This window comes from Budorcas taxicolor, chromosome 16 (genome assembly GCF_023091745.1).
Source record: "Budorcas taxicolor isolate Tak-1 chromosome 16, Takin1.1, whole genome shotgun sequence".
NCBI lineage: Eukaryota > Metazoa > Chordata > Mammalia > Artiodactyla > Bovidae > Budorcas > Budorcas taxicolor.
This window is the reverse complement of record NC_068925.1, coordinates 6,802,713-6,829,530: the sequence shown is the minus strand read 5'-3', so window position 1 is coordinate 6,829,530 and position 26,818 is coordinate 6,802,713. Positions and strand designations below refer to the sequence as shown.

General features: G+C 37.7%; 1 protein-coding gene across 1 annotated transcript in view; it reads right to left on the bottom strand.

Moving 5' to 3' along the window:
- The window catches only part of LOC128061742 (C4b-binding protein alpha chain-like), a 57,487-nt gene extending 30,877 nt beyond the window's left edge, over positions 1-26,610 (bottom strand). Inside the window, 10 exon segments of the mRNA XM_052654118.1 lie at positions 5,430-5,612; positions 8,353-8,550; positions 9,901-10,083; positions 12,874-12,886; positions 12,888-13,069; positions 13,237-13,322; positions 23,885-23,984; positions 24,757-24,761; positions 25,115-25,286; positions 26,469-26,610. Of these exon segments, the coding sequence (XP_052510078.1) occupies positions 5,430-5,612; positions 8,353-8,550; positions 9,901-10,083; positions 12,874-12,886; positions 12,888-13,069; positions 13,237-13,322; positions 23,885-23,984; positions 24,757-24,761; positions 25,115-25,286; positions 26,469-26,610 (1,264 nt within the window).
- Between the last annotated feature and the right edge of the window lie 208 nt (positions 26,611-26,818).

Sequence of the window (26,818 nt, the reverse complement as noted above, 5' to 3'; positions counted from 1 at the left end):
CTTTTTCACACTAGATTTCTTTTTAAATAATTTAGAATAAAATACACTAGCTCTCTAATCGCAAATAAATCTAGAATTATCTCTGTATCTGTCAAACTTCTTAATTTTTCAAAATAAGCCTTAAAATGTCATAGTAATACCTGACATTTATATCAGGTTATAACTTATCCATAAATATCATCAATTACAAATATATGGATATAGCACATTTGTGACAACTTGGATATACAACTTCTCATTTTATTATTTATAGATGGTAAAAAGTTTTTGTTTTTTTTAAATATAAATTTATTTCTTTTAATTGGAGGTTAATTACTTTACAATATAACATAGCAGTCAATGAAACTTTAAACCTAACTTAGAAAACAGGTAGATTTTTAAGCATCTGTAAGCATCTATTTATATATGAGAACCTAATATATTAGCTGTTTTTTCTATTCATTAGGGTAGATTCCTCCAAAGATGCTATTTACTCACCCTCCTATCCTTCTTTAAATATGCTTTTAATTTTGTCTTTTTATTAATAAAATATGCCCTATTTTTCCCAATAGAATCATAGTCATATTATGAATATCATTCTTTTCAAACGTATTTAGTTAATTCCTGATTTTGAATATTGATTTCTCAATAGGTTGATCTAAACCAGGACTGCTCATTATTTGTCTCCACATAATATAGTAAAATCTAACTGTATGGAATCCATGTAGTCTGGGCCTCCGTGATGTCACTTACAAAATGACAGAATTCTTGTAGTCTGAATGGAGTAATTTTCCTCATTTCCCAGCATTCCTATCTAAGGCCAGAAGAGCATCCACCAATCCCTCCCCTCCTTGCTCGCTTTTCCCAAAGGAAAAGGAGGTGGAGGAAGAGACAGCGGGAGTGTCTCATCTATGAAAAAGTCTCTACATTTCTGGTCAAGGCATTCTTCCTTCTAGGGCAGGACCTAGCTCCTGAGACTATGTTCCCTAGACCAGAGAAGGAGGCCCAGATCTTGCCTAAAGGGGAATTACAATAGAAGTTGTAGTGTCCCCCAGATACTATAACACTGTCACCAGGAACTTCATGATTTGAGCTTGAACTTTGCCTCCACTTAGCTCTTGGATTTTGCTTTTCTCCCCTACTGAATATGAAGCCAAAGATACACATGGATGAAGAGAGGATACATGTCTGTCACATAGCCCCTTCAGAGAACACAGCCTTGTTCTCCTGGTGAAAAGCTTTGCCTAACTTAATGAAATGATAAGCCGTGCCATGCAGGGCCACCCAAAATGGGCATCTAGTGAAGAGTTATGACAAAAGTGGACTAGTGGAGAAGGAAGTGACAATCCATTCCAGTATTCTTGCCATGAGAACTCCAGGAACAGTATGAAAAAGCAAAAAGATATGAGCCCTCTAGGGTGAACGCTTTTCAGTATGTTACTAGGGAGGAGTGAAGGGCAGTTACTAACAGCTCTAGAAAGAATGAAGGGCCAAGGCAGAAATGACACTCCACTGTGGATGTGTCTGGAGATGAAAGTAGCATCCAATGCCATAAAGGACCTATTGCATAGGAACCTGGAGCGTTAGGTCCATGAATCAAGGTAAATTGGACGTGGTCAAACAGGAGATGGAAGAGTGAACATCGATATCTGAGGAATCAGTGAACTAAAATGGACGGCAATGGGCGAATTTAATTCAGAAAGTGAAAGTCACTCAGTTGTGTCCTACTCTTCACGACCCCATAGACTATACAGTCCATTCAATTCTCCAGGCCAGAATACTGGTGTGGATGGCCTTTCCCTTCTCCAGGGGATCTTCCAAACCCAGGGACAGGACCCAGGTCTCCCACATTGCAGGCAGATTCTTTACCAGCTGATCCTCAAGGGAAGACTTTAATTCAGATGACTATTCTATCTGCTACTGTGGGCAAGAATCTTTTAGAAGAAATGGAGTAGCCCTCATAGCCAAACAAAAGAGTATGAAATGCAGGACGTGGGTGCAATCTCAAAAGCAACAGAATGATCTCAGTTTGTTTCCAAGGCAAACCATTCAGTTTCACAGTAATCCAAATCTATGCCCCAACTACCAATGCTGAAGAAGCTGAAGCTGACAGGTTCTATGAAGACCTTCTAGAACTAACATTAAAAAATGATGTTCTTTTCTTCATCAAATGCAAAAGGAGGGAGTCCAGAGATACCTGGAATAACAGGTGAGTTTGGCCTTAGAGTACAGAATGAAGCAGGGGAAAAGCTAACAAGTTTTGTCAAGAGAACACACTGGTCATAGCAAACAGCTTTTCCAACAACCCAAAAGATGACTCTGCACATGGACATCACCTGATGGTCAATACCAAAATCAGGTTGATTATATTCTTTGCAGACAAAGATGGAGAATCTCTATACAGACAGTAAAAAAAAAAAAAAAAAAAAAGACCTGGAGCTGACTGTGGTTCAGAGCATGAATTCCTTGTTGTAAAATTCAGGCTTAAATTGAAGAAAGTAGGAGAAACCACTAAGTCATTCAGGTACAACCTAAATCAAACCCCTTATGATTACACAGTAGAGGTGATGAATAGATCCAAGGGGTTAGCTCTGGTAGAAAGAATGCCTGAAGAACTACACACAGAAGTTCATAACATTGTACAGGAGGCAGTGACCAAAACCATCCCAAAGAAAAATAAATGCAAAAAAGCAAAGTGGTTGTCTGAGGAGGCCTTACAAACAGCTGAGGAAAGAAGTGAAGTAAAACGCAAAGGAGAAAGTGAAAGACATACCCAACTGAATGCAGAGTTCCAGAGAAGAGCAAGGAGAGATAAGAAAGCCTTCCGAAATGAAAAATGCAAAGAAATCAAGGAAAGCATAGAATGGGAAAGATGAGAGATCTTGTCAAGAAAATTGGAGATACCAAGGGAATATATGCAATGATAGGTGTAATAAAGGACAATAATGGTAAGGACCTAACAAAAGCAGAAGAGATTAAGAAGAGATGGCAAAAATACACAGAAGAACTATATGAAAATGGTCTTAACAACCCTGATAACCATGATGGCATGGTCACTCATCTAGAGTCAGATATACTGGAGTGTGAAGTCAAGTGGGCCTTAGGACTTAAGAAGCATTACTATGAACAAGGCTCGGTGCATGTGATGGAATCCCAACTGAGCTATTTCATATCCTAAAAGATGATGCTGTTAAAGTGCTGCACTCAATATGCCAGCAAATTTGAAAACTTCAGCAGTGGCTATAGGACTGGAAAAGCTCAGTTCTCATTCTAATCCCAAAGAAGGGCAGTGCCAAAGAATGTTCAAACTACCAAACAACTGTGCTCATTTCACATGCTAGCAAGGTTATGCTCAAAATCCTTCAAGCTAGGCTTCAGAAGTATGTGAACTGAGAACCTCCAGATTTACTGGCTGGGTTTTGAAAGGGCAAGAGGAACCAGAGATCAAATTGACAGAATTCAGTACATCATAGAGAAAACAAGGGAGTTCCAGAAAAACATCTGCTTCATAGTCTATGTGAAAGCCTTTGAGTGTGTAGATCACAACAAACTGTGGAAAATTCTTAAAAAGATGGGAATATCAAACCACCTCACCTGTCTCCTGAGAATCCTGTATGTGGGTCAAGATGCGACAGTTACAACCAGACAAGGAACAATGGAATGGTTAAAAATTGGGAAAGGAGAATGACAAGGCTGTATATTGTCACCCTGCTTATTTAACTTATATGCAGAGTACATAATACAAAATGTCAGGCTGAATGAATCACAAGCTGAAATCAAAACAACCTCAGATATGCAGATGATACCACTCTAATGGCAAAAGTGAAGAGGAACTAAAGAGCCTCTTGATGACGCTGAAAGAAGAGTGTGAAAAAGCTGACTTTAAACTTAACATTCAAATAACTAAGATTACAGCATCTGGTCCCATCACTTCATGGGCAACTAGATGGAGAAACAATGGAAACAGTGACAGACTTTATTTTCTTGGGCTCCAAAATCACTGTGGTCAGGGACTACAGCCATGAAATTAAAAGATGCCTGCTGCTTGGAAGAAAAGCTATCATAAATGTAGACAGCATGTTAAAAACCAGAGACATTGCTTTGCCAACAAAGGTCCACATAGTCAAAGCTATGGTTTTTCCAGTAGTCATATGTGGATGTGAGAGTTGGTCCATAGAGAAGGCTGTTTGCTCCTTCTATTCAAAATTTGATGCTTTCGAATTGTGGTGCTAGAGAAGACTCAAGAGAATATTCATTGGCAGGGCTGTGGCTGAAGCTGAAGCTCCAATACTTTGGCCACCTATGTTAAGAGCTGGTTCATTAGAAAAGACCATGACACTGGGAAAGATTGAAGGCAAAAGGAGAATTGGCTGGCAGAGGATGAGATGGTTAGATAGCACCACTGACTGAATTTGAGCAAATTCCCAGAGATAGTAGAGGACAGAAGACCCTGGCATGCTGCAGTCTATGGGGTTGCAAAGAGTCGGACATGACTTATGAATGGAACAGCAACACGTCTGTCAATTTGCATACTTATCAAACTTTTTCACTACATATGTAAAATGTAACCTAATTTCTTGTGATGGCAGAAGGGATTGAATAAACCACAATGTAGCAGTGGCTTCCACCCCTAACTAACTCAGCTTATGCTGGTTACTTACTCATTTCTTTTCCCATCATTAAAACGGAATTTTAAAATTTTAAAAAGAGGTAGTAACTACCTCTTAGGATCATGTGTGTGTGTCTAGTCAATCAGTTGTGTCCAACTCTGCAATCCTTTGGACTCTACCCACCAGGCTTCCCTGTCCTTGGGATTTTTCAAGCAAGAATACTGAAGTCAGTTGCCATTTCCTCCTCCAATGATCTTCCTAACCTGAGACTGAATATGCAGTAAGTATTAAGTAACTGAATTAATTGAAAGTTATATATTTAGAGCAGTTCTTGATATACAGAAAGTATTTTATGAATGTTAACAACAAGTATCATTATATATGATGACCTATCTGTATCTATTTACAGCTTCAAGGTATCAAGGCCAACATCAGCCCATAGAGCATCTATGTGCAAACTTTAAAAAGAAAAATCTTGAAGCAATTTTACCTTCATCTTTTAAAAACCTTTCCGGATATGTTTATTTCGTGAGGATGAGACACCTCACTAATGTTTACTGAAATATTTTTGTTAGGAATTAATAAATCTGCAATATCTATGATGTCATTTGTCAAAATCATGTTATAGGTACACAAAATCCTCAGACAGATAACATGAAGAAATAACCAGCAGAAAAAAATAATAAACCTTTCTCCTGACATGAGAAAATTAGAAAAAATTACTAATTTAATGTAAAATGACTCGAGATTAAAGTGGGCTTGTGCCTGTGAGCATGTTACACCCATATTCCTGGATAACTTTAGATGCCAATTATGAAAATCCTTTTGGTGCATACCCACTGAGTTCACAAGTGGGAGGAGAAGGGGGCCACTCGTCATCAGCACCACAATGGATTAAATTGCTGCCATTGAGGATATAGCCTTTCTTGCAACTGAACAGAACAGAGTCGTTGTAATTATACACGGGTCCAAATCCAGAGAGAATGTTTCCATTTGGAACTTGAGGTGGATGACAGACAATATCTAAAGAAGCATAAAAAGAACATCTGAGTTATAAAAGAGAAATGGTGATAATGATGTGACTACAATTGATATATGGGTCTCAGGGAGACCTGATACAAGCCTACATCAAGAACACACAAAGAAAATGTTTTGAAGTCGCATGTATATCCTTTTAGGGGGCTTCCCAAGTGGCTCAGTGGTAAAGAAACCACCTGCCAATGAAAGAGACAGGGATTCAACCCCAGGGTCTGGAAGATCCCCTGGAGAAGGAAATAACAACCCACGCCAAAATTGTTGTCTGGGAAATCAAGAATTGATAGAGGAGTCTGGCAGGCTATGGACCAAGGGGTTGCAAAGGGTCAGAAACAACTTAGCAACTAAGAATGGATGATCTTTCTAGTTCCTAGTTCCTCAGTGAAATGAGGTCCCATCATGTTATTCAATGGGGGGAAAAAAATTGAAAAAACAACTTCTTAGTTCCAGATAATAGGTTGGTGGTTGCCAGAGGGGGGGATGCAGAGTGGACAAAAGGAATGAAGTGGGTCAAAAGGCACAAACTTCCAGTTATAAATAAATCATGGAGGTGTAGTGTACAGCATGGTGCCTGAAGTTAATAACTCTGTAATATATGTTTGACAGTTGTTTGGAGAATGAACTTAAAATGTTTCATCATAAGAAAAATTATTTTGTAACTTTGTATGGTGATAGAGGTTCACTAAAGTTATTATGATCATTTCACTGTCTTTAAATAAATAGCAAATCACTGGTGGACACCTGAAATTAGTATTATAAATCAATTATATCTTAAAAAAAAAAAAAAAACCTTAGCAAAATCTGAAGCCTGAAATCTAAATTCCAAAGACCCCAAATCCTCCTCTTCTAATGGCCTACGCTCCTGGATGATTGTGGTGGTGGGTCAGTGGCCGATAGTACTGATGTGATGGTTGTGATGTAGAGGCAGCCAGGGCATCCCAGATCACAAGCACGGAAGGAACCCCCCCTCCCCCGTCACCCCTCAGCCGTCAGTCATCGAGTCCTGTCAGTCCTGCCACTTTTAATTCCTTCAGGATTTCTCAACTTCTCTTCAGGCCAACTGCCATTGCCTCAGCTGAAACCAGCCTCGCTGCTTGGCTGGATAGCTGCAGCAGCTGTCTATGGGTTAAGTTCTGTCCCACTGCAAACTGTTGCTCACTCCACAGCCAGACTTCTCTTTCTAAAATGCAGCACATTTACTCCTCTGGTTAAAGCCTTTCAATGTCTGCCCTTCACATACATTCTTAACTCCTGAAGACACACGAGGTCCTTCATAACCTAGTCCTGCTAACTTTCCAGCCTCAGGTCCAGTCAATTCCAGCTTTTGTGGGCTAGAAGAAGACACATGAGAGTCCCTTGGACTGCAAGGAGATCAAACCAGTCAATCCTGAAAGAAATCAACCCTGAATATTCATTGGAAGGACTGATGCTGAAGCTGAAGCTCCAATAATTTGGCCACCTGATGGGAAAAGCCAACTCATTGGAAAAGACTCTGGTGCAGAGAAAGATTGAGGTTGAGAGAAGGGGATGACAAAGGATGAGATGGTTGGGTGGCATCACTGACTCAATGGACATGAGTCTGAGTGGACTCAGGGACATACTGAAGAACAGGGAAGCCCAACAAGCTATACTCTATGGGGTCCCAAAGAGTCACACCTGACTTAGTGACTGAACAGCAAAAATGCTCGTTTGCCTCGGCATTGTACTGAATCAAAACAGTAAATGACACTGCATTTTTAACTGCTGTGAAAGATGTGTATTAGACCAGGAAGCCGAGTCATTACTGATACTGATATAACATCCCTTTTGGCTTTTCCAGAGAAGGTGAACATGATATCTCTGCTTGCCTTTTACTATTAACCTACAAATGTTGGTATGATTTTATTTTCATCCTGTAGGCCTGCTGACATCACTAGTGTGGAGTCCACCGATATTTTCAGTTGCTTCAGAAGAAGCAGAATACTATATTTTTTATTTCTTTTTCACTAGGCAGCAACAAGGTATTCTGTGTGTGTGTGTGTGTGTGTGTGTGTGCGCGCGCTGAGTGGTTTCAGTTGTGTGCCTTTGTGATCCTATAGACACACCCCATGAAGTTCACAAGGCTTCTCTGTCCGTGGGATTCTCCAGACAAGAACACTGAAGTGGGTTGTCATGCTCTCCTCCACCCTGTGATTGAACCCACATCTCTTATATCTCCTGCATTGGCAGATGGATTCTTTACCACTAGCACCATCTGGGAAGCCCCAACAAGGGACCAGACTAGCCAAAAGGCTTTAATGAAAAGTAAGATATATCATTTCCACTTCAAAGATTTTAGATTCCTTGTTCATTTTGCCTGCAAAACTGACCACTGAGGTTTTATATGGAGTTGTTACAGATCTAAACAATCTGGATTACCATATAAATGACAGCTGCCCTAGAGGGTTACCAATGATAAAGGTGATACCCATCTTTGATACGCAAGTTGATTTTTCATTTGATGCTGAATTCAAAGGGGCAGAGTATGAAGGACATGATTTTTCAGCTCTCCCAGTCTTCAGGATGACCTTTAAAATAGCTCCTCTACTAATTTGCAAAGATCCAATAAATTAACTCTAGAAATATTTCAAAGCATACATTTTAAGAAATCAATTGTAACCAGTAAAGTACAAAATCCAAGCACATGCTCAACATTTTCAATGGAAAAGAATACACACACATAAGAGTACGCAAAACAAAGTTTACTTACATTCACACCCTTTAGATGCTGTCCACGTGAAATTTTCCTGACAAGTCAAAGTCAGAGGTTCATCTGGAATAGGTCTGTAGCCAAATTTGCATTGATATTTCAACTCAGTCCCAACTTCAAATACTTCGTGATTGCTTAGCTTGTTGTCTCTTCTATCCCAGACAGCATGAGGAATGTCTGGTAACCCAATACAACTATCTGATCATAAAAAAAGTGCAAGGATGAAAGAAAGCTGTTTGGGGGGTTGGCAGACTGACCCAATAAGCCTGGCACACACCAGCCCCCGTTCCCAGAAAAGGTAGCTCATATTAACTGAGGGAGAAAAAGATGGCAAATGTTAAATGGGAATTGCAGGAAGAGACTTGGCAGCATCAACATCTGATAGACTATTGCCAAGCACTCAAAGCACACAGCAACCCAGAGGATGTTATTGAGGTGACACACCATGGTGCAGAAAGGGGCAATATCTAGATTACTGGGTCAACTTCCAGGAGCTTAGTTCTCCTTCCATGTCAAAGCACTTCAGCATAGGAGCATCAGAGATCACTGAGGATACACAGCACAAGTTTGCTGCTAAATAAATGAAATGTTCGCCTGATTCTCCTTGGCTAAAGGGAATTAGAATAAGAGTTGTTGTGTTCCCCAGATACTATAACACTGTCACCAGGAACTTCTTATTTGAGCTTAAACCTTGTTTCACATAATATTGGATTCTGCTTTTACTCCCTAATGGGTATGATGCCAAAGGTATATATGGATTGAAGAAGGGGTGCAGATCCATCAAATCACATATTTATCAAATTTCGTCACTATATGTGTAAATCATCACCTATTTCTCCTAATGGCAGAAGGAAATGAATATATCACAATGTAGCAGTGGCTTCCATTGCCAAATAACTATGTAAGCCTGTGCTAGTTACTTAATCATTCTGTTCTGTCATCATTAAAATGTGATTTTTAAAAAAGTAATATCCACCACTTAGGATCATGGTAAATACTAAAGGAATTAATTGTTGCCATGTACTTAAAGCAATGCTTGATATAAAGTGCTTAATAATTCTTAGCAATAAGTATCATTAACCTTATGACTGATCTGTATGTATTTACAGCTTCAAGGTATCAAGGCCAACATTAGCCCATAGAGCATCTCTGTGCAAATTTTAAAATGGAATATCTTGAAGGAATTTTACCTCCATCTTTCAAAAAATTCTCAGAATATGTTTATTTTGTTAGGATGTCTAGTGTCTACTGAAATATTTTTGTAAGGAATAAATAAATCTGCTATGTCTGTGATGTCACTGGGATCAAAACTGTATGATATATATGTATAGAAAATCCTCAGATAACACAAAGAGATTACTGGCAGGAAAAGGAAAAACAAAATTAAAGAAAAACTTCCTCCCGACATGAGAAAACTAGAGAAAAGTACTAATTTAATGTAAAATGACTCTTGGGATTTAAGTGGGCTTGTGCCTGTGAGCATGCTACACCCATATTCCTGCATAATTTTAGATGCCAATTATGAAAATCCCTTTGGCGCATACTCACTGAGTTCACAAGTGGGAGGAGAAGGATGCCACTCATTATTAGCATCACAACGGATTAAATTGTTTCCATTGAGGATATAACCTTTCTTGCAGCTGAACAGAATAGAGTCTCCATAGTGCTAGATGGGTCCAAATCCAGACAGAATGATTCCATTTCGAACTCGTGGTCCGTGACAGACTATATCTAAAGAAGCATAAAAAGGACATCTGAGTTATAAAAGAGAAATGGCAATAATGATGTGATTACTACTGATATATGGGTCTCGGGGAGACCTGATACAAGCCTACATCAAGTACATACAAAGAAAATATTTCAAAGTTTTATGTATGTGCTTTTAATTCCTAGGAATCTCAGCAAAATGAGGTCCTGTCATATTAGTCAATGTGGATAAGATCCTAATATTTCTCATCAAAGAAAAAAGTATTTGAAAAACCCATTTCATCATTACAAAGAATAGATTGGTGGTTGCCAGAGGTGAGAATGTGCAATGGGCAAAATGAGTGATGTGGGTTAAAACTTCCAGATATAAATGAGTCATGGGAATGTGATGTACAGTCTGGTGCCTATAGTTAATAACACTGCAATATATATTTGAGAATTGCCAAGAGAGTAGAGTCTTAACAGTATCATCACGAGAGAAATTATTTTGTAACTATGTATGGTGCAAGATGTCAACTAGACATTATGATCAATTCCGCTGTATATACACAAATATCATATCACTATGATGTACATCTGAAATTAATATTATCTGTCAGTTATATCTCAAAAACCCCTAATCAATATCTAAAACTCAAAGTCCAAATTCTAAAGACCCCAAAATCTTCCTCTTCTAACGGTTTAGGCTCCTGGATGATTTTGGTGGTGGGTCAGTGGCCAATTGGGAAAGGCTACCCGCTCCAGTATTCTGGATGGAGAATTCCATGGACTATACAGTTACTGCAAAGAGTCAGACACGACTGAGTAGCTTTCACTTTCACGTTCAGTGGCCGATAGTACTGATGTGATAGTTGTGATGTAGAGGCAGCCAGGGCATCCCAGATCACAAGCACGGAAGGAACCCCCCCTCCCTCGCCACTCTACAGCCGTCAGTCATCGACTCCTGTCAGTCCTGCCACTTTAAATTCCTTCAGGATTTCTCAACTTCTCTTCAGGCCAACTGCCATTGCCTCAGCTGAAACCAGCCTCACTGCTTGGCTGGATAGCTGCAGCAGCTGTCTATGGGTTAAGTTCTGTCCCACTTCAAACTGTTGCTCACTCCACAGCCAGACTTCTCTTTCTAAAATGCAGCACATTTACTCCCCTGGTTAAAGCCTTTCAATGTCTGCCCTTCACATTTGTTCTGAACTCCTGAAGACACACGAGGTGCTTCATAACCTAGCCCTGCAACCTTTCCAGCCTCAGGTCCTGCCAGTTCCAGCTCTTGCAGCGAGACTCTAGGCATTTTGAACTCTTGACAATTATCTCTCTAGCCCCAGCGTTGTACTAAATCAAAACAGTAAATGACACTGTGTTGTTAAAGTCCGTTAATTGCCACAATTAGAGGTGTTTTATACCAGTAAGATAAGTCACTCCTGATCCTGGATGGCTTTTAGAAATGAAAAGTAAAATATCTTCTATGCTTATCTTTTACTTTTGATCTGCTAACGTTGGTATGACTTTGTGTGCCCTGTATACATATGTGGTTAACATTACAAGTGTGGTGTCCACCCATATTTCTAGTTGTTCCAGGGAAACAGAAGACTACATTTCCTATTTCAATTATACTAGGCAGAAACAAGGGACTAGTTTGGCCAAAATTTTTAATGAAAAGCAAGATATATCACTTCCAAGTCAAAGAACATATGAGCCCAGGACTGTCTACTTGTTCACGTCCCCTGATGAACTGATTGTGGAAGTTTTGTGGGTTTTCTTACCTTATTTGTTGGTGTATAGTTGCTTTACAATGTTGTGCTATTTTCTGCAGTCAAAAAAAAAAAAGAGGAAGAAAATTGGGTCATTTGTAGTGCTGTGGATGAACCTAAAGTCTGTCATACAGAGTGAAAAAGTTAGAGAAAAACAAATATTGTATATTAAGGCATATGTATAGAATCAAGAAAGATGGTACAGGTGAGCCTGTTTGCAGAACAGGAATGGAGATGCAGATGTACAGAACAGACGTGATTTTGGATGTTTTGTGAGGGAGTTGTCAGAGGATATAAACAATCTGGATTACCATGTAAATGACTGCCCCTAGAGGATTTCCCAGGTGAGCTGTGCACTAACAAGGAGCCTAAAAAAAATAAAAATGTATATATATGTATGCATTTACATTGGAGAAGGAAATAGCAACCCACTCCAGTACTCTTGCCTGGAAAATCCCATGGACAGAGGAGCCTGGTAGGCTGCAGTCCATGGGGCCGCAAAGAGTCGGACACGACTGAGCGACTTCACTTTCACTTTCATACATTTACGTGTTGGTGATGGGGCGTGCTGCAGTCCATGGGATTGCAAAGAGTCAGACACGACTGAGTGATTGAACTGACTGACTGATATATGTATGTATATATATAGACACACACACAAACAAAAATCAAACAAAGAACAAAGTTTTTACTGTTAAAAAATCTGGGGATTTTATAGCCTATGCTTTCTGACTAATAATAGCATATGAGTAGCTGAACAAGTGGAGCCTGGTAGGCTGCAGTCCATGGGTTCGCTAAGAGTCGGATATGACTGAGCGACTTCACTTTCACTTTTCTCTTTCATGAATTCGAGCAGGAAATGGCAACCCACTCCGATGTTCTTGCCTGGAGAATCCCAGGGACGGGGGAGCCTGGTGGGCTGCTGTCTATGGGGTCACACAGAGTCGGACACGACTGAAGCGACTTGGCGGCGGCAGCAGCTGAACAAGTGAATGAATTCAACTTTGCCTTGATTAGTTTGTCTTTGAATCATTCCATTTCTCTTAATATATTCAGCATTGTCACTTACTTTTACAAGTAGGAAGGGCTTGGATACCAGACACCTATCGTTTTATTTTCCACTGTGCAAGAAATGGAGGCTTTGCCTAACATTGAGAAGTCAGGGTCACAGCTGTATGTGACAGAAGAGCCATATGTGTAGATATCTTCATCTCCACCATTATGCCTCCCATTGCTGATGGTTGGAAGAGGCTCGCACTTGACAACTGAGATGAATGAAGAGGAGGAAATAATGAGGGAAAGCATACTTACAAATCTAACACTCATGATGCAAATTCTAATGGAGTGTACAATAAGCAACAAAGAGGCACAGGTGTTTTATTACCTAACATGGTTTAGGTTTATAGTCAAGTCATAAGAAGTCTTTACTTACTTATACACTGAGGGAGAGGATCACTCCAGTCAACTCCTTTATCTTGGATCTCACAATGACTAGTAGCTGAGCCAACTAAGATATACCTGAATAAGACAGGCCAGAGATTTTAGTGGAATTTGTCTTATTCTAAATGTAAATTGCCAGTTAATAAGATCTGGATGAAAAGAAATTTTATTCAACATTTAAAAATGAAAAAATAATGATTTCTTGATTATTAATACCATTTAGGCCAATGTGGAGTTATATTTCATCATATCAAGGAGAAAGCCTTAAGTTTCCATTTTTCTTTTATTTACTCATTTTTTAAACCATATTATTTTTATTTTTCTACAGGGCATATATTCATCACTAATAAAAAAAAATGTCAAGTTTTGCATTCAGAATCTTAGAACTCCACTTAAACTCTTTATCTAGCAAGCTACAAATAAAACAGTGCAAAAGAATAAAAATATACTTGAGTTTCCTATATAGTTTCATTTGAATGGAAGATCCAGATAAATTGCTGATTAACAAAACAATTTTGACCTCTAATTTGAATCATTCTTCTGGCACTAGAGTTTGGCTTACTCTCATAAACCACTAACTTCCTGATTATCATCTTGTTATTCTTGCCCTTGAAACAAGTCTCAGTAATTCTTCCAGAACTTGTTACTTAAAAAAAAAAAAAAATTATATATCAATATATCCTGAATATCAATAAAAAGTTCCTGAATAAAATAAACAAAATTTAAAAACACTTCAAAAGAGAAACATACCATAATCAAGTAGGTTTATACAAAAAATGAAAGGAATCTTCAAAATTAGGAAACATATCAATATACAATATATTGTTATGAACTGAATATATGTGTCCTCCCAAAATTCATATGACACTCTTATCCCCAGTATGGCTGTATCTGGAGTAAGGAAGTAATTAAGGCTAAATTAAGTGATAAGGGTGGGGCCCTGATTCACTAGGATTAGAGTTCTTATAAGAAGAGGCATCACAGAGCTCACAGAGCTCTCTCTTTCTCAACCTCTCTCTCTCAACCGCTTTCTCTTTCCACGTGCATGTGCAGAGGGAAGGCCATGTGACTGAATGCTGTCAGACCTAAATCTAGGACTTCCAGGCTTCAGAACTGTCAAAATAAATTTCTGTTGCTGTGACAGCCTGATCAGATTAATATATATATATGATGTAATAAATCTAAGAAGAAAATGACACTTGAAAAAAATTAAACATTCTTAGCAAAAGTGTCCAATATAATAGGAAACAGTGGAGACAGAGCCCTACCAAACTTAGGGGGGAAATACTAGAGTTGTTTCTGCTAAAGTCAAGAAGAAGAAATCAAAGGCCAGTATTAGTATTTTATTTGAGATAAAACTGCTAGCATAATTATGAGAAAAAGGATGCTGAGTCTAAGAGCAAACTGTAGTAGCTAACCCTGATCAAATGAGTGCCAACTTCTGTGTTCAGCTCTAGTCTAACCATAAGAAAAACATAAGACTAATTCCAACAGAGAGGCATCCTCAAAGTACCAGTAGTCCTGAAAACTGACAAGGTCACCCAAAACAATGAAACACTCAGAACTTGTCACAGCCAAGAGTCTAAGGGAATGTGACAACTAAAAGTAACATGTTTTCCTGGATAGAATCCTGAAACTGAAAAGGGGTACTAATAGGTAAAAACTAAGGAAATCTGAATAAAGGCCAGCCTTCAGCTAATGATTATGTCTCAATACTGCTTCAAGAGTTATAACAAGGGTGCCACACTCATGTTAAATGTTAACACTAGAGGAAACTTGGTATAAGGCATATGGGAGGTAGCTGCACTATCCTCATAATTTTTCTATAAATCTAAAACAGCTCAAAAATATATATATGCTTTAAAAATGGTGAAAGAAATTAGAAAGGAAAAATAATAGTATCATTATTTTCAGATGACATAATTTCTTGCCAGGAAATTCCAAGAGAATACAACTGAAATGCTATTAAAAGTAAGGAGTGAATTCAGTATATTAGATGAGATACAAAATTAATATATAGAAATCCATAGTTTCCATATATAGAGATAAAAAATCTTTGAAGGTATAATGGAATAAAACAAACCATTCCAAATGTCAAAAATAAAACATGAAATCAAAGAATAAACATAATAAAATCTAAATGGAGGAAATCTTTAAAACAATCCTGAAACACACACACACACACACACAAGACTAGGACAAATGGAAAGACACAACAAATTCTGGGCTAGGAAGGCTCAACATCATATAATGTCTGTGCACCTAAAGTTAGTTTAAAAAATCAATTTAATTTATTAGAAATTTAAAATCAACTAATTTTAAAGTTCATACAGAAATGCAAATAAGCAAACATAGTCAGAAAAACCCTGGAAAAGCATAGGAGTAAGGGAGATACTTCAAAGCAATGTTACACAATATGAAAACTCAGTAATTAAAACACAGAGGAAATGGTTGTATGAATATATAGATAAACTAAAAGCATTCAATTTAAGTCCAAAAATAGACTATATTCATATGGAAATTAAATATAGTTTTTAAAAGTGTTATCACAAATTACTGAATTAATCATGGACTTTAATAAATGGTGGCAAGACAATATAAAATCCATCTAGGGAAAGATAAAATTGGCTAGTGCCTCTGAACTCTCTGAATTAAATAACATTAAACCATAAACGTAGTTGAATAATTGTGGGTAATTACAATCTTCAAGCAAGGAAGGCCTTTTGACTATAACTCAAATCCAAAAACCTTTTAAAAAAAAAAGATTGATAAGTTCAACATATATGGCACATACATTTTGCTTGGTAAGAAAGAAATACTATAAGCCAAGTCAAAGGAAAGATGACACAGTGAGAAAAAATACTGTAATTCATTGACGTTTAAAAAGAAAATATATATATATATCTTTTTGTTGTTGTTCAGTAGCCAAGTTGTGTCTAACTCTTCACAACTCCATGGACTGTAGTACACCAGGTCCCTGTCCCTCCCCATCTCCCAGAGTTTGCCCAAGTTCATATCCATTGAATCGGTGACGCCATCCAACCATCTCATCCTCTGTCACCCTCTTTTCCTTCTGTTCTCAATCTTTCCCAGCATCAGGGTCTTTTCCAACGTGTCATTTGTTCTCATCACATGGTTAAAGTACTGGAGCTTCAGCTTCAGCATCAGCTGAATATCTTTTAGATATATGAAATATGCTCAACATCACTTGTAAATAGAAAAATGCACATTAAGACTACAGGTAAGCCATTCAACAGCAGCAGAATACACATTTTTCCCAAGCACCCAGAGAAATTCACCAGGAAAAATAATATCCTGGACCATGAAATAAATCTCAGCAGACATATAGAAATTTAAATCATGCAATGTATATTTTCTGACTGTAATGAAATTAAACTAGAAACAAATAACAGAAAGACAAGAGAAAAGTCTCAAAACAATTGAAAATTAAATAGCACAGTTCTAAATAATCCATGGTCAAAGGGAAGTCACAAAGGAAATTAAATACACAGAATAAAAATGAAACTATGACATAAGAGAATGTGTAGAACACAGATATATCAGTGCTGAAATGGAAATTCATAGCAATAAATGCTTACATAGGAAAATAGAAAAGTTCTTAAATCAGGAATTGAAATTCCTACTTCAAGAAACATAAAAAAAGAAGAAGCCATAAACCCAAAGCAAGAAGGAAAAAGGAAACAAAAGCAGAAATCAGTAAATTTAAAACAGGAAAACAATAAGAAAATAATTAAACAAAAAGCTGACTCTAAAAAAAAAAAGATAAAATTGGTAAATCTCTTGTAAGATTGATAAAGGTAGAAGACAGAAGTCAGCAATATTGTGAATATCGTGAAATGAAACAGAGAATTTCACTACAGATCCTGCAGCCACTGAAGCAGGAATAAAGGAATGAACAATTTTATTCTCATAAATTCAAGATCTTAAAAGAAAAAGAATAATTCTTTGAAAAGTACAAAATGCAACAAAGTCAAAGTAAACAATTTGAGTAATCCTAGAACTATTAAAGAAATTGACTTCATAATTAAGAGTACAGAAAAAGAAATGTCTAGGCCCAGATAGTTTTATAGGAGAATTCTATCAGATATTTTTTAAAAATTATTTTCCACAATCTCTTCTGGAAAACTGAGGAGAAAGGAACACTTCTTAACTCACTTTATAATGCTTATCATGACTCATATATCAAATTCAGACATAGTACAAAAAAAAAGAAAAATATAGACCAATTTATTTCTCTTAAAAGTATCCACAAAAATCCTCAGCAAAATATTAGAAAATCAACCAAAGAATTTGTAAAAAACAATGATGCATCATGTCAAGATGAAACTTATCTGAGGTAAACAGTTTTAAAACTTGAAAACTAGTCAATGTAGTCCATCATACCAACAGGATTAAAAAAAAAGAAGAAAGAAAAATTATGAGATTGTATGCACAGTGATGAATAAAAAACATTTTAAAAAATCCAGAACCTTTCATGATAAAATCTCTCAGTAAACTAAGAATAGAGGAGCACTTCTCAATAAAGAGCATCTATTTTAAAAAAAAAAAAAAAAAAAGCCTGTACTAACATACTTAATGGTGGAAGAAGGAAGCTTTTCTCCAAGATTGGGAGTAAGGCAAGGGTATCCACAATCACCATGGTTGTTCAACATAGAATTAGAAGTTCTAGCTAGCACAATAAGGAAAGAAAAAGAAATAAAAGACATACACATTGTGAATGCAGGGGGAAAAAAAACTGTTTCTATCTGTAGATGACATTAATGTGTAAGTAGAAAATCGCAAGCAACCTATAAATACAAAACAAAAATCTTTCAGAACTAGTTTAGTGGGTTCAGTAAGACAGCAGGACAAAAATCAACACATAGGATCAATCATATTACTATATACCAAGAACAGAGATGAGAAAATCAAACTTTAAGAAACAATGCCATTTACCATTGCTCCAAAGAAAATGATACAAATATAGATATAATAAAATGTGCATATAAAACATGCACTAAAAGTTACAAAATTTTGAAAAAAATTTTAAAAGACTTAAGTAAATGGAAAAGAGTATTGTATTCATGAACTGGGAGACTAGACATTTTAAAGATGTCAAATTCTATACAGAATGCAAATCTTATCAAAATTCTAGCAAAGTTTGTTGTGTACATAGAGCAGTTTATTCTAAAAGCTATGTGGAAATACACAGAACCTAGAATACCTAAAACAATTTTGGAAAACCTAAAGGGGGTGAAAGGAATTTCTCTACCCAAAGCTGACTTCCTATGTAGCTATAGTAATTAAGACAGTGTGGTGTTGGCAGAAAAATAGACCCAGTGGAACAAAATGAAAACCCAGAAATAGACCCACACAAGCACACAGTATCAAAGACTAAGTGATAAATTCTTAGACTTAACACCAATAAAATGATCCCTAAAAGAAAATTGAAAAGTTGCGCCTCACCAAATTAAAAACCTTAACTCTGTGAAAGATCTGTGAAAAGGATGAAAAATCAAGCTACAAACTAGAGGAAAACATTCAGTTCAATTCAGTTTCAGTTCAGTCGCTCAGTCGTGTCCAACTCGTTGCAACCCCATGAATTGCAGCACGCCAGGCCTCCCTGTCCATCACCAGCTCCCGGAGTTCACTCAGACTCACGTCCATCAAGTCCTTGATGCCATCCAGCCATCTCATCCTCTGTCGTCCCCTTCTCCTCCTGCCCCCAATCCCTCCCAGCATCAGAGTCTTTTCCAATGAGTCAACTCTTTGCATGAGGTGGCCAAAGTACTGGAGCTTCAGCTTTAGCATCATTCCTTCCAAAGAAATCCCAGGGTTGATCTCCTTCAGAATGGACTGGTTGGATCTCCTTGCAGTCCAAGGGACTCTCAAGAGTCTTCTCCAACACCACAGTTCAAAAGCATCAGTTCTTCGGCACTCAGCCTTCTTCAAGTCCAACTCTCACATCCATACATGACCACAGGAAAAAACATAGCCTTGACTAGACAGACCTTAGTCGGCAAAGTAATGTCTCTGCTTTTGAATATGCTGTCTAGGTTGCTCATAACTTTTCTTCCAAGGAGTAAGCGTCTTTCAATTTCATGGCTGCAGTCACCATCTGCAGTGATTTTGAAGCCCAAAAAAATAAAGTCTGACACTGTTTCTACTGTTTCCCCATCTATTTCCCATGAAGTGATAGGACCAGATGCCATGATCTTCGTTTTCTGAATGTTGAGCTTTAAGCCAACTTTTTCACTCTCCTCTTTCACTTTCATCAAGAGGCTTTTTAGCTCCTCTTCACTTTCTGCCATAACGGTGGTGTCATCTGCATATCTGAGGTTATTGAGATTTCTCCTGGCAGTCTTGATTCCAGCTTGTGTTTCTTCCAGTCCAGCATTTCTCATGATGTACTCTGCATAGATGTTAAATAAGCAGGGTGACAATATACAGCCTTGATGTACTCATTTTCCTATTTGGAACCAGTCTGTTGTTCCATGTCCAGTTCTAACTGTTGCTTCCTGACCTGCATACAGATTTCTCAAGAGGCAGGTTAGGTGGTCTGGTATTCCCATCTCTTTCAGAATTTTCCACAGTTTATTGTGATCCACACAGTCAAAGGCTTTGGCATAGTCAATAAAGCAGAAATAGATGTTCTTCTGGAACTCTCTTGCTTTTTCCATGATCCAGCAGATGTTGGCAATTTGATCTCTGGTTCCTCTGCCTTTTCTAAAACCAGTTTGGACATCAGGGAGTTCATGGATCACGTATTGCTGAAGTCTGGCTTGGAGAATTTTGAGCATTACTTTACTAGCATGTGAGATGAGTGCAATTGTGGGGTAGTTTGAGCATTCTTTGGCATTGCCTTTCTTTGGAATTGGAATGAAAACTGACCTTTTCCAGTCCTGTGGCCACTGCTGACTTTTCCAAACTTGCTGGCATATTGAGTGCAGCACTTTCACAGCATCATCTTTCAGGATTTGAAACAGGTAAACTGGAATTCCATCACCTCCACTAACTTTGTTCATAGTGATGCTTTCTAAGGCCCGCTTGTCTTCACATTCCAAGATGTCTGGCTCTAGATTAGTGATCACATCATCATGATTATCTGGGTCATGAAGATCTTTTTTGTACAGTTCTTCCATGTATTCTTGCCACTTCTTCTTAATATCTTCTGCTTCTGTCAGGTCCAGACCATTTCTGTCCTTTATCGAGCCCATCTTTGCATGAAATGTTCCCTTGGTATCTCTAATTTTCTTGAAGAAGGAATGACAAGGCGGGTCATGGTGGAGAGGCCTGACAGAATGTGGTCCACTGGAGAAGGGAAAGGCAAGCCACTTCAGTATTCTTGCCTTGAGAACCCCATGAACAGTAGGAAAAGGCAAAATGATAGGATACCAAAAGAGGAACTCCCCAGGTCATTAGGTGCCCAATATGCTACTGGAGATCAGTGGAGAAATAACTCCAGAAAGAATGAAGGGATGGAGCCGAAGCAAAAACAATACCCAGGTGTGGATGTGACTGGTGATAGAAGCAAGATTTGATGCTGTAAAGAGCAATATTGCATAGGAACCTGGAATGTCAGGTCCATGAATCAAGGCAAATTGGAAGTGGTCAAACAAGAGATGGCAAGGGTGAACGTCTACATTCTAGGAATCAGCAAACTAAAATGGACTGGAATGGGTGAATTTAACTCAGATGACCATTACATCTACTACTGCAGGCAGGAATCTCTCAGAAGAAATGGGGTAGCCATCATGGTCAACAAAAGAGTCCAAAATGCAGTACTTGGATGCAATCTCAAAAACGACAGAATGACCTCCGTTCATCTCCAAGGCAAACCATTCAATATCACAGTTATCCAAGTCTATGCCCCAATGAGTAACACTGAAGAAACTGAAGCTGAACGGTTTTATGAAGACCTACAAGATCTTTTAGAACTAACACCCAAAAAAGATGTCCTTTTCATTATAGGGGACTGGAATGCAAAAGTAGGAAGCCAAGAAACACCTGGAGTAACAGGCAAATTTGGCCTTGGAATGCAGAATGAAGCAGGGCAAAGACTAATAGAGTTTTGCCAAGAAAATGCACTGGTCATAGCAAACACCCTCTTCCAACAACACAAGAGAAGACTCTACACATGGACATCACCAGATGGTCAACACTGAAATCAGATTGATTGTATTCTATGCAACCAAAGATGGAGAAGCTCTATACAGTCAACAAAAACAAGACCAGGAGGGAGCTGACCGTGGCTCAGATCATGAACTCATTACTGCCAAATTCAGACTTAAATTGAAGAAAGTAGGGAAAACCGCTAGACCATTTAGGTACGGCCTAAATCAAATCCCTTATGATTATACAGTGGAAGTGAGAAATAGATTTAAGGGTCTAGATCTGATAGATAGAGTGCCCAATGAACTATGGAATGCGGTTCGTGACATGGTAGAGGAGACAGGGATCAAGACCATCCACACAGAAAAGAAATGCAAAAAAGCAAAATGGCTGTCTGGGGAGGCCTTACAAATAGCTGTGAACAGAAGAGAGGCAAAAAGCAAAGGAGAAAAGGAAAGATATAAGCATCTGAATGCAGAGTTCCAAAGAATAGCAAGAAGAGATAAGAAAGCCTTCTTCAGCAATCAATGCAAAGAAATAGAGGAAAAGAACAGAATGGGAAAGACTAGAGATCTCTTCAAGAGGAAAACATTAGCAAATCATATATCCAACAAAGAACTAGTATACAGAATATATTTTTTAAAAAATCTCAAAACTCAATGATAAAAAGCTAAATAATCCAGTTAGAAAATGGGCAAAAGATATGAACAGAGATAGAAAGGGACAACAGAGAATCAGATGGTTGTATGGCATCACCGACTCAATGGACATAAGTTTAAGCAAACTCCCACAGATGGTGAAGGACAGGGAAGCCTGGTGTGCTGCACTCCATGGGGTTGCAAAGAGTCAGACACAACTGAATGACTGAACAACAATCACGGAGGAGGATACAAATGGCAAATAAGCACATAAAAGGAAGTTCAGCATCAATGTCTATGACAGAAATACAAATTAAAACCACAGTGAGATATCACCACATCTATCAAAGTGGCGAAAATATTTGGCAACATCAAATGCTGATGTGGATGATACGGATTAGTCTGACATTGCTGATGGAAACATAAAATGGTTTGACCTCTCTGGAAAACAGGCAATTTCCTTTAAAAATTAAATGTGTGACTATTATATGACCCACCTACATATCTATCCCAGAAAAAAATGAAGACTTAAGTTCACATATACACACACACAAAACCTATATGCAAATGTTTTCAACAAGTGAATGGCTAAACAAATTTCATATCATGGAATATGGTCTCAGCAATAAAGTCTCACACAGAGAGAGAGAGAAATGAAATCTGAATAAGGTTAATGAATTATATCAGTGTCAATTTCTTGATTGTGATACTGTACTACAGTCATGGAAGACAGTACCACTGGGACAAACTGGAACAATAATGTACAGAATCTCTCTTTGCTGTTTCTTATGACTGCATATCAACCTATACATATCAAATTAATAAGTTTTTAAAAACTACAAGGAAGTTTTATTTTCTTATCTAAATGGGCAATCCTCAATTGAAGAGATGGTGAGAAAATAGATGTTTGTTTGCATTACAAAATTGTACAAAGTCTGTGAAGAGAAATTTAGCAATATTTATCAATATTTTAAAGTGTTGTCTCTGTGATCCAGTAATCTTACTTCTGGGAATTTTTCCTACAGACATAACCGCATGCATGCAAAATATCATGTACAGAAAATTATGCATCAGGGCATTGGAAGTAATAACACAAGAATAGAAACTCACAAATTCTATCAATAAGAACCATTAAACAAACTATGATAAGCTATGATTCATCCACTGAAAAACTATACAGCTGTAAACATATAGGCACAGAATGAGGAAACAGCACATGAATATCAAAGATCTCCAGTACATATGTATCTTAGTCCAAGGTGCTATAATGGAATACCATAGATTAATGGTTTAAACAACAGAAATTTATTTCTCACAGTTCTGGAAGTTGGAGATCAGGACACCAGCATGACCATGTTCCAGCAAGAACCCTCCTCCTGGATTGTAAGTGGCAGTCATTTTGCTGTGTCCTCACATGGTGCAGACAGACAGAAAGGAAACTAGCTCTGTGTTTCATCTTATATTGGCCCTAATCCCATCATGTGGGCTCCACTCTTATGACTTAATTAACTTCCAAAGGCCTTATCTCCAAATACTATCACACTGAAAATCAGGGTTCAACATATAAATTTGGGAAGAATACAAATGTTCAACCCATGGCAATATTGTTAAGTGAACAAAATAAAAGTAAGGTTCAAACTAACATGGGTAGTCATCTGTCTTCTGTGTGATAAAGTACTCATCTGTATTTACATACATAAAAACTAAGAAGATAAATCAGAAACTAAAGTCACTGCTTGTCAGAGGGCAGAGAGGAATGAGATGGACAGGAAGTAAGAATTCTGGATGATACCTTTTTATATCATTTTATTTTTGAAATATGTGAATGCATTCTCTACATATAAAAAATTAGCAAGGAAAAGTATTGCTTCTGGATTACCTTATACTTACCCCTCTGAGCAGCTGAATTCTACAGTTGAACCAAAAAGAAAATCTGTCTTAACTTCCACTTTCCCACTGGGTAAGTCTGCTAGGTTTCTGCATTGCTTCTCTAGGAAGAAAATGAAATTAATGACTGATTACAATTACTGAACGGCAGTAATTGGGGGGGAAAGTCTGATTGATCAGCTTTAACTGCTACTTCCACATAAACACAGAAAATTTTTTCAAAACTTCTTTTTTAATAATTTTTAATATAAATTTATTTATTTTAATTGGAGGCTAATTACTTTACAGTATTGTGGGTTTTGCCATACATCACCCTGACTTACTGAACTTTATATTTTGAGGAAAAATAAAAGTAAACATTTATCCCATTTTTTGAATATTTTAAAAATTTTAAAAAGAAGAAAAAATATGCTTATATTTGGTGCCTCAGTTAGATCATTGTGATAATAAAGGATGGACAAGTTATGTAAAGTATGTTCTAAAAATATCTGTCCTTGGTCACAGGGAAACAAGAGAAGGGAAAAGATTCTTTATTTTTACTGTTAGCAAAATATCTGTGTATATTCCCAACTGACTGGCTCCAAATACTGGCTTCAATTACTATAGGTGATGTTAATTTTGAAGACTACTTTCATCAAAGTAGTCTTTGAATTAAAGAATTTATTAAGTTCCTAAGAGAACTTTCCCCCCCAAATAAACACAAAAGTACAATGGATATACAGCTTGGACTATAAGGAAAGCTGAGAGCCAAAGAATTGATGCTTTTGAACTGTGGTGTTGGAGAAGACTCTTGAGAGTCCCTTGGACTGCAAGGAGATCCAACCAGTCAATCCTAAAGGAAATCATCCCTGAATATTCATTGGAAAGACTGATACTAACGCTGAAAATCCAACACTTTGGCCACCTGTTGGAGGAACTGACTCATTAGAAAAGACCTGATGCTGGGAAAGGTTGAAGGCAGGAGGAGAAGGGAATGACAGTGAACTAGATGATTGGATGGCATCACTGACTGGATGGACAGGAAAGGTTGAAGGCAGGAGGAGAAAGGGATGACAGAGAACTAGATGATTGGATGGCATCACCGACTGGATGGACATGAGCTTGAGCAAGCTCCGAGCACTGGTGATGGACAGGGAAGCCTGGGGTTCTGCAGTCCATGGGGTCGCAGAGTCAGACATGATTGAGCGACTGAACTGACAGGTGAGAAAAATAAACTTTGATACCTACTAGCACAAAAAAACATGATAGTACCATGAGCCTCTATCATTACAAGTAACTGAACTTGAACTGATTCTGCTATAACCAGGAAGGCAGGTGTACTTCAGTGTAGTTCCAGTTTTCAAGTCTTTGTTATTCAACTTGTTTGGAGAAGCAAACTGTAAATTAGGTGGAGGACCACAGTCTCCTGGATACCAAAATGACAAGGAGAATCAAGTTATAGATTAGGACATAGCACCTCAATCATTCAGTAATAGGACTTTTAGAGCAGAGATCATGCTCCTCTTTATCATGACTCCTGCTACTCTGCTGTTCAGTGAAAACATAGTAAACAATCTATAATGCATGTTTGTTGTTTGATAACAATGAAAATAATAATGGAAAAAGGCAGAAAAATTCATCCTTCCTCTCCCATATATGTGATAATCTGTCAGAAAATGGATGAACAGACATGAATTTCATCATTCTATTAGATTCCCTAATCTACATATTCAGAACACTGGCATTTATACCTTGCCATGTAATCCTATCTTCTTGCCTGAGAAATAATATATATTTTAGCAATAATAGCAATATATAAGATTAGTCGGCTCAGGAGTCAAAAATGAGGAGACATTTCCTTATGTCCTTTTGGACCTTTGGGATTTTGTGGTTTTTTTTTTCTTTTTTTCCCTCTACTAGTTCTTTTTTAAACTTGTTTTTTAATTGGAGGAAAATTGTTCATGATGTCGTGTTGGTTTCTGCCATACAACAATGCGATCAGCCGTAGTTATATATGTGTCCCTTCCCCCCATCCCACCCTTCCAGGTCATCGCAGAATGCCAGGCTTGTCTCCCTGGGTTATGTAGCAACTTCTCACCAGCTAGCTATTTTACACATGATTTTAAATAGACTATGTATCTGAAAATAAAATGTTTTTCAAAAAGCATCACAAGGTAGAGAGTCATTAAATCCTTAAAAAGTAAAGCCTTAATTCTACCTCCCTTGGAATAATTAAATAAAGGGATGGGAGCCCCAGCATAATTACACCCAATTCACTACTTTCTAAAGAACCACACAGGCAATGAAAACTCTTCATGGTCAGGTGGCAGATAATATGTGTTTATTCCAAATCATGATTTGCTTTGTGGTTAGATCTTTTGAAAGGTCCCTGGAGAGAAAGCTCTAAAAAGGAGTATTAAAAGTGACCATAATAAACCTTTAGTGCTGGGGGAAGGCAGTGGGTTATAATAAATTTCCCTAAATTTCAAGTGGTCAAATACACTCCACAATGTTAAGGATGGGTATTTTTTAGACAACCCTTACAATAGGATGTGCTGATGAACTCAGTTGTATGGTGACAATCTGACCTCATTTTCCCATTACTCACCAAAAACAGAAGCCAACAGACCAGCGACCAAGGTCATTTGTAATAGAGTTGGATCAGAGACTTTCCACAGCCCAGAGAAGGGCCTGGCTGCCATTTTCCTTTTTGTGTCAAGGACCCCATGTGGAACTCTTAGAGGATGCATGATCTGATGTTTCCTCAATATCTCTCTATTGGAAGAACTCATCTTAATAAATAGTTATTGAATTTCTCCTTGTAAAGGGCTACAAAAAATCTCATGGGAACCATCCCTTCAAGGAGATTACAATTGAGTGCAGAAGATAAAACATTAAGCACGAATATTTGCAATAAAAGATAGCATATATCTGTTTCAGGAGCATCCTCAGGAGGAT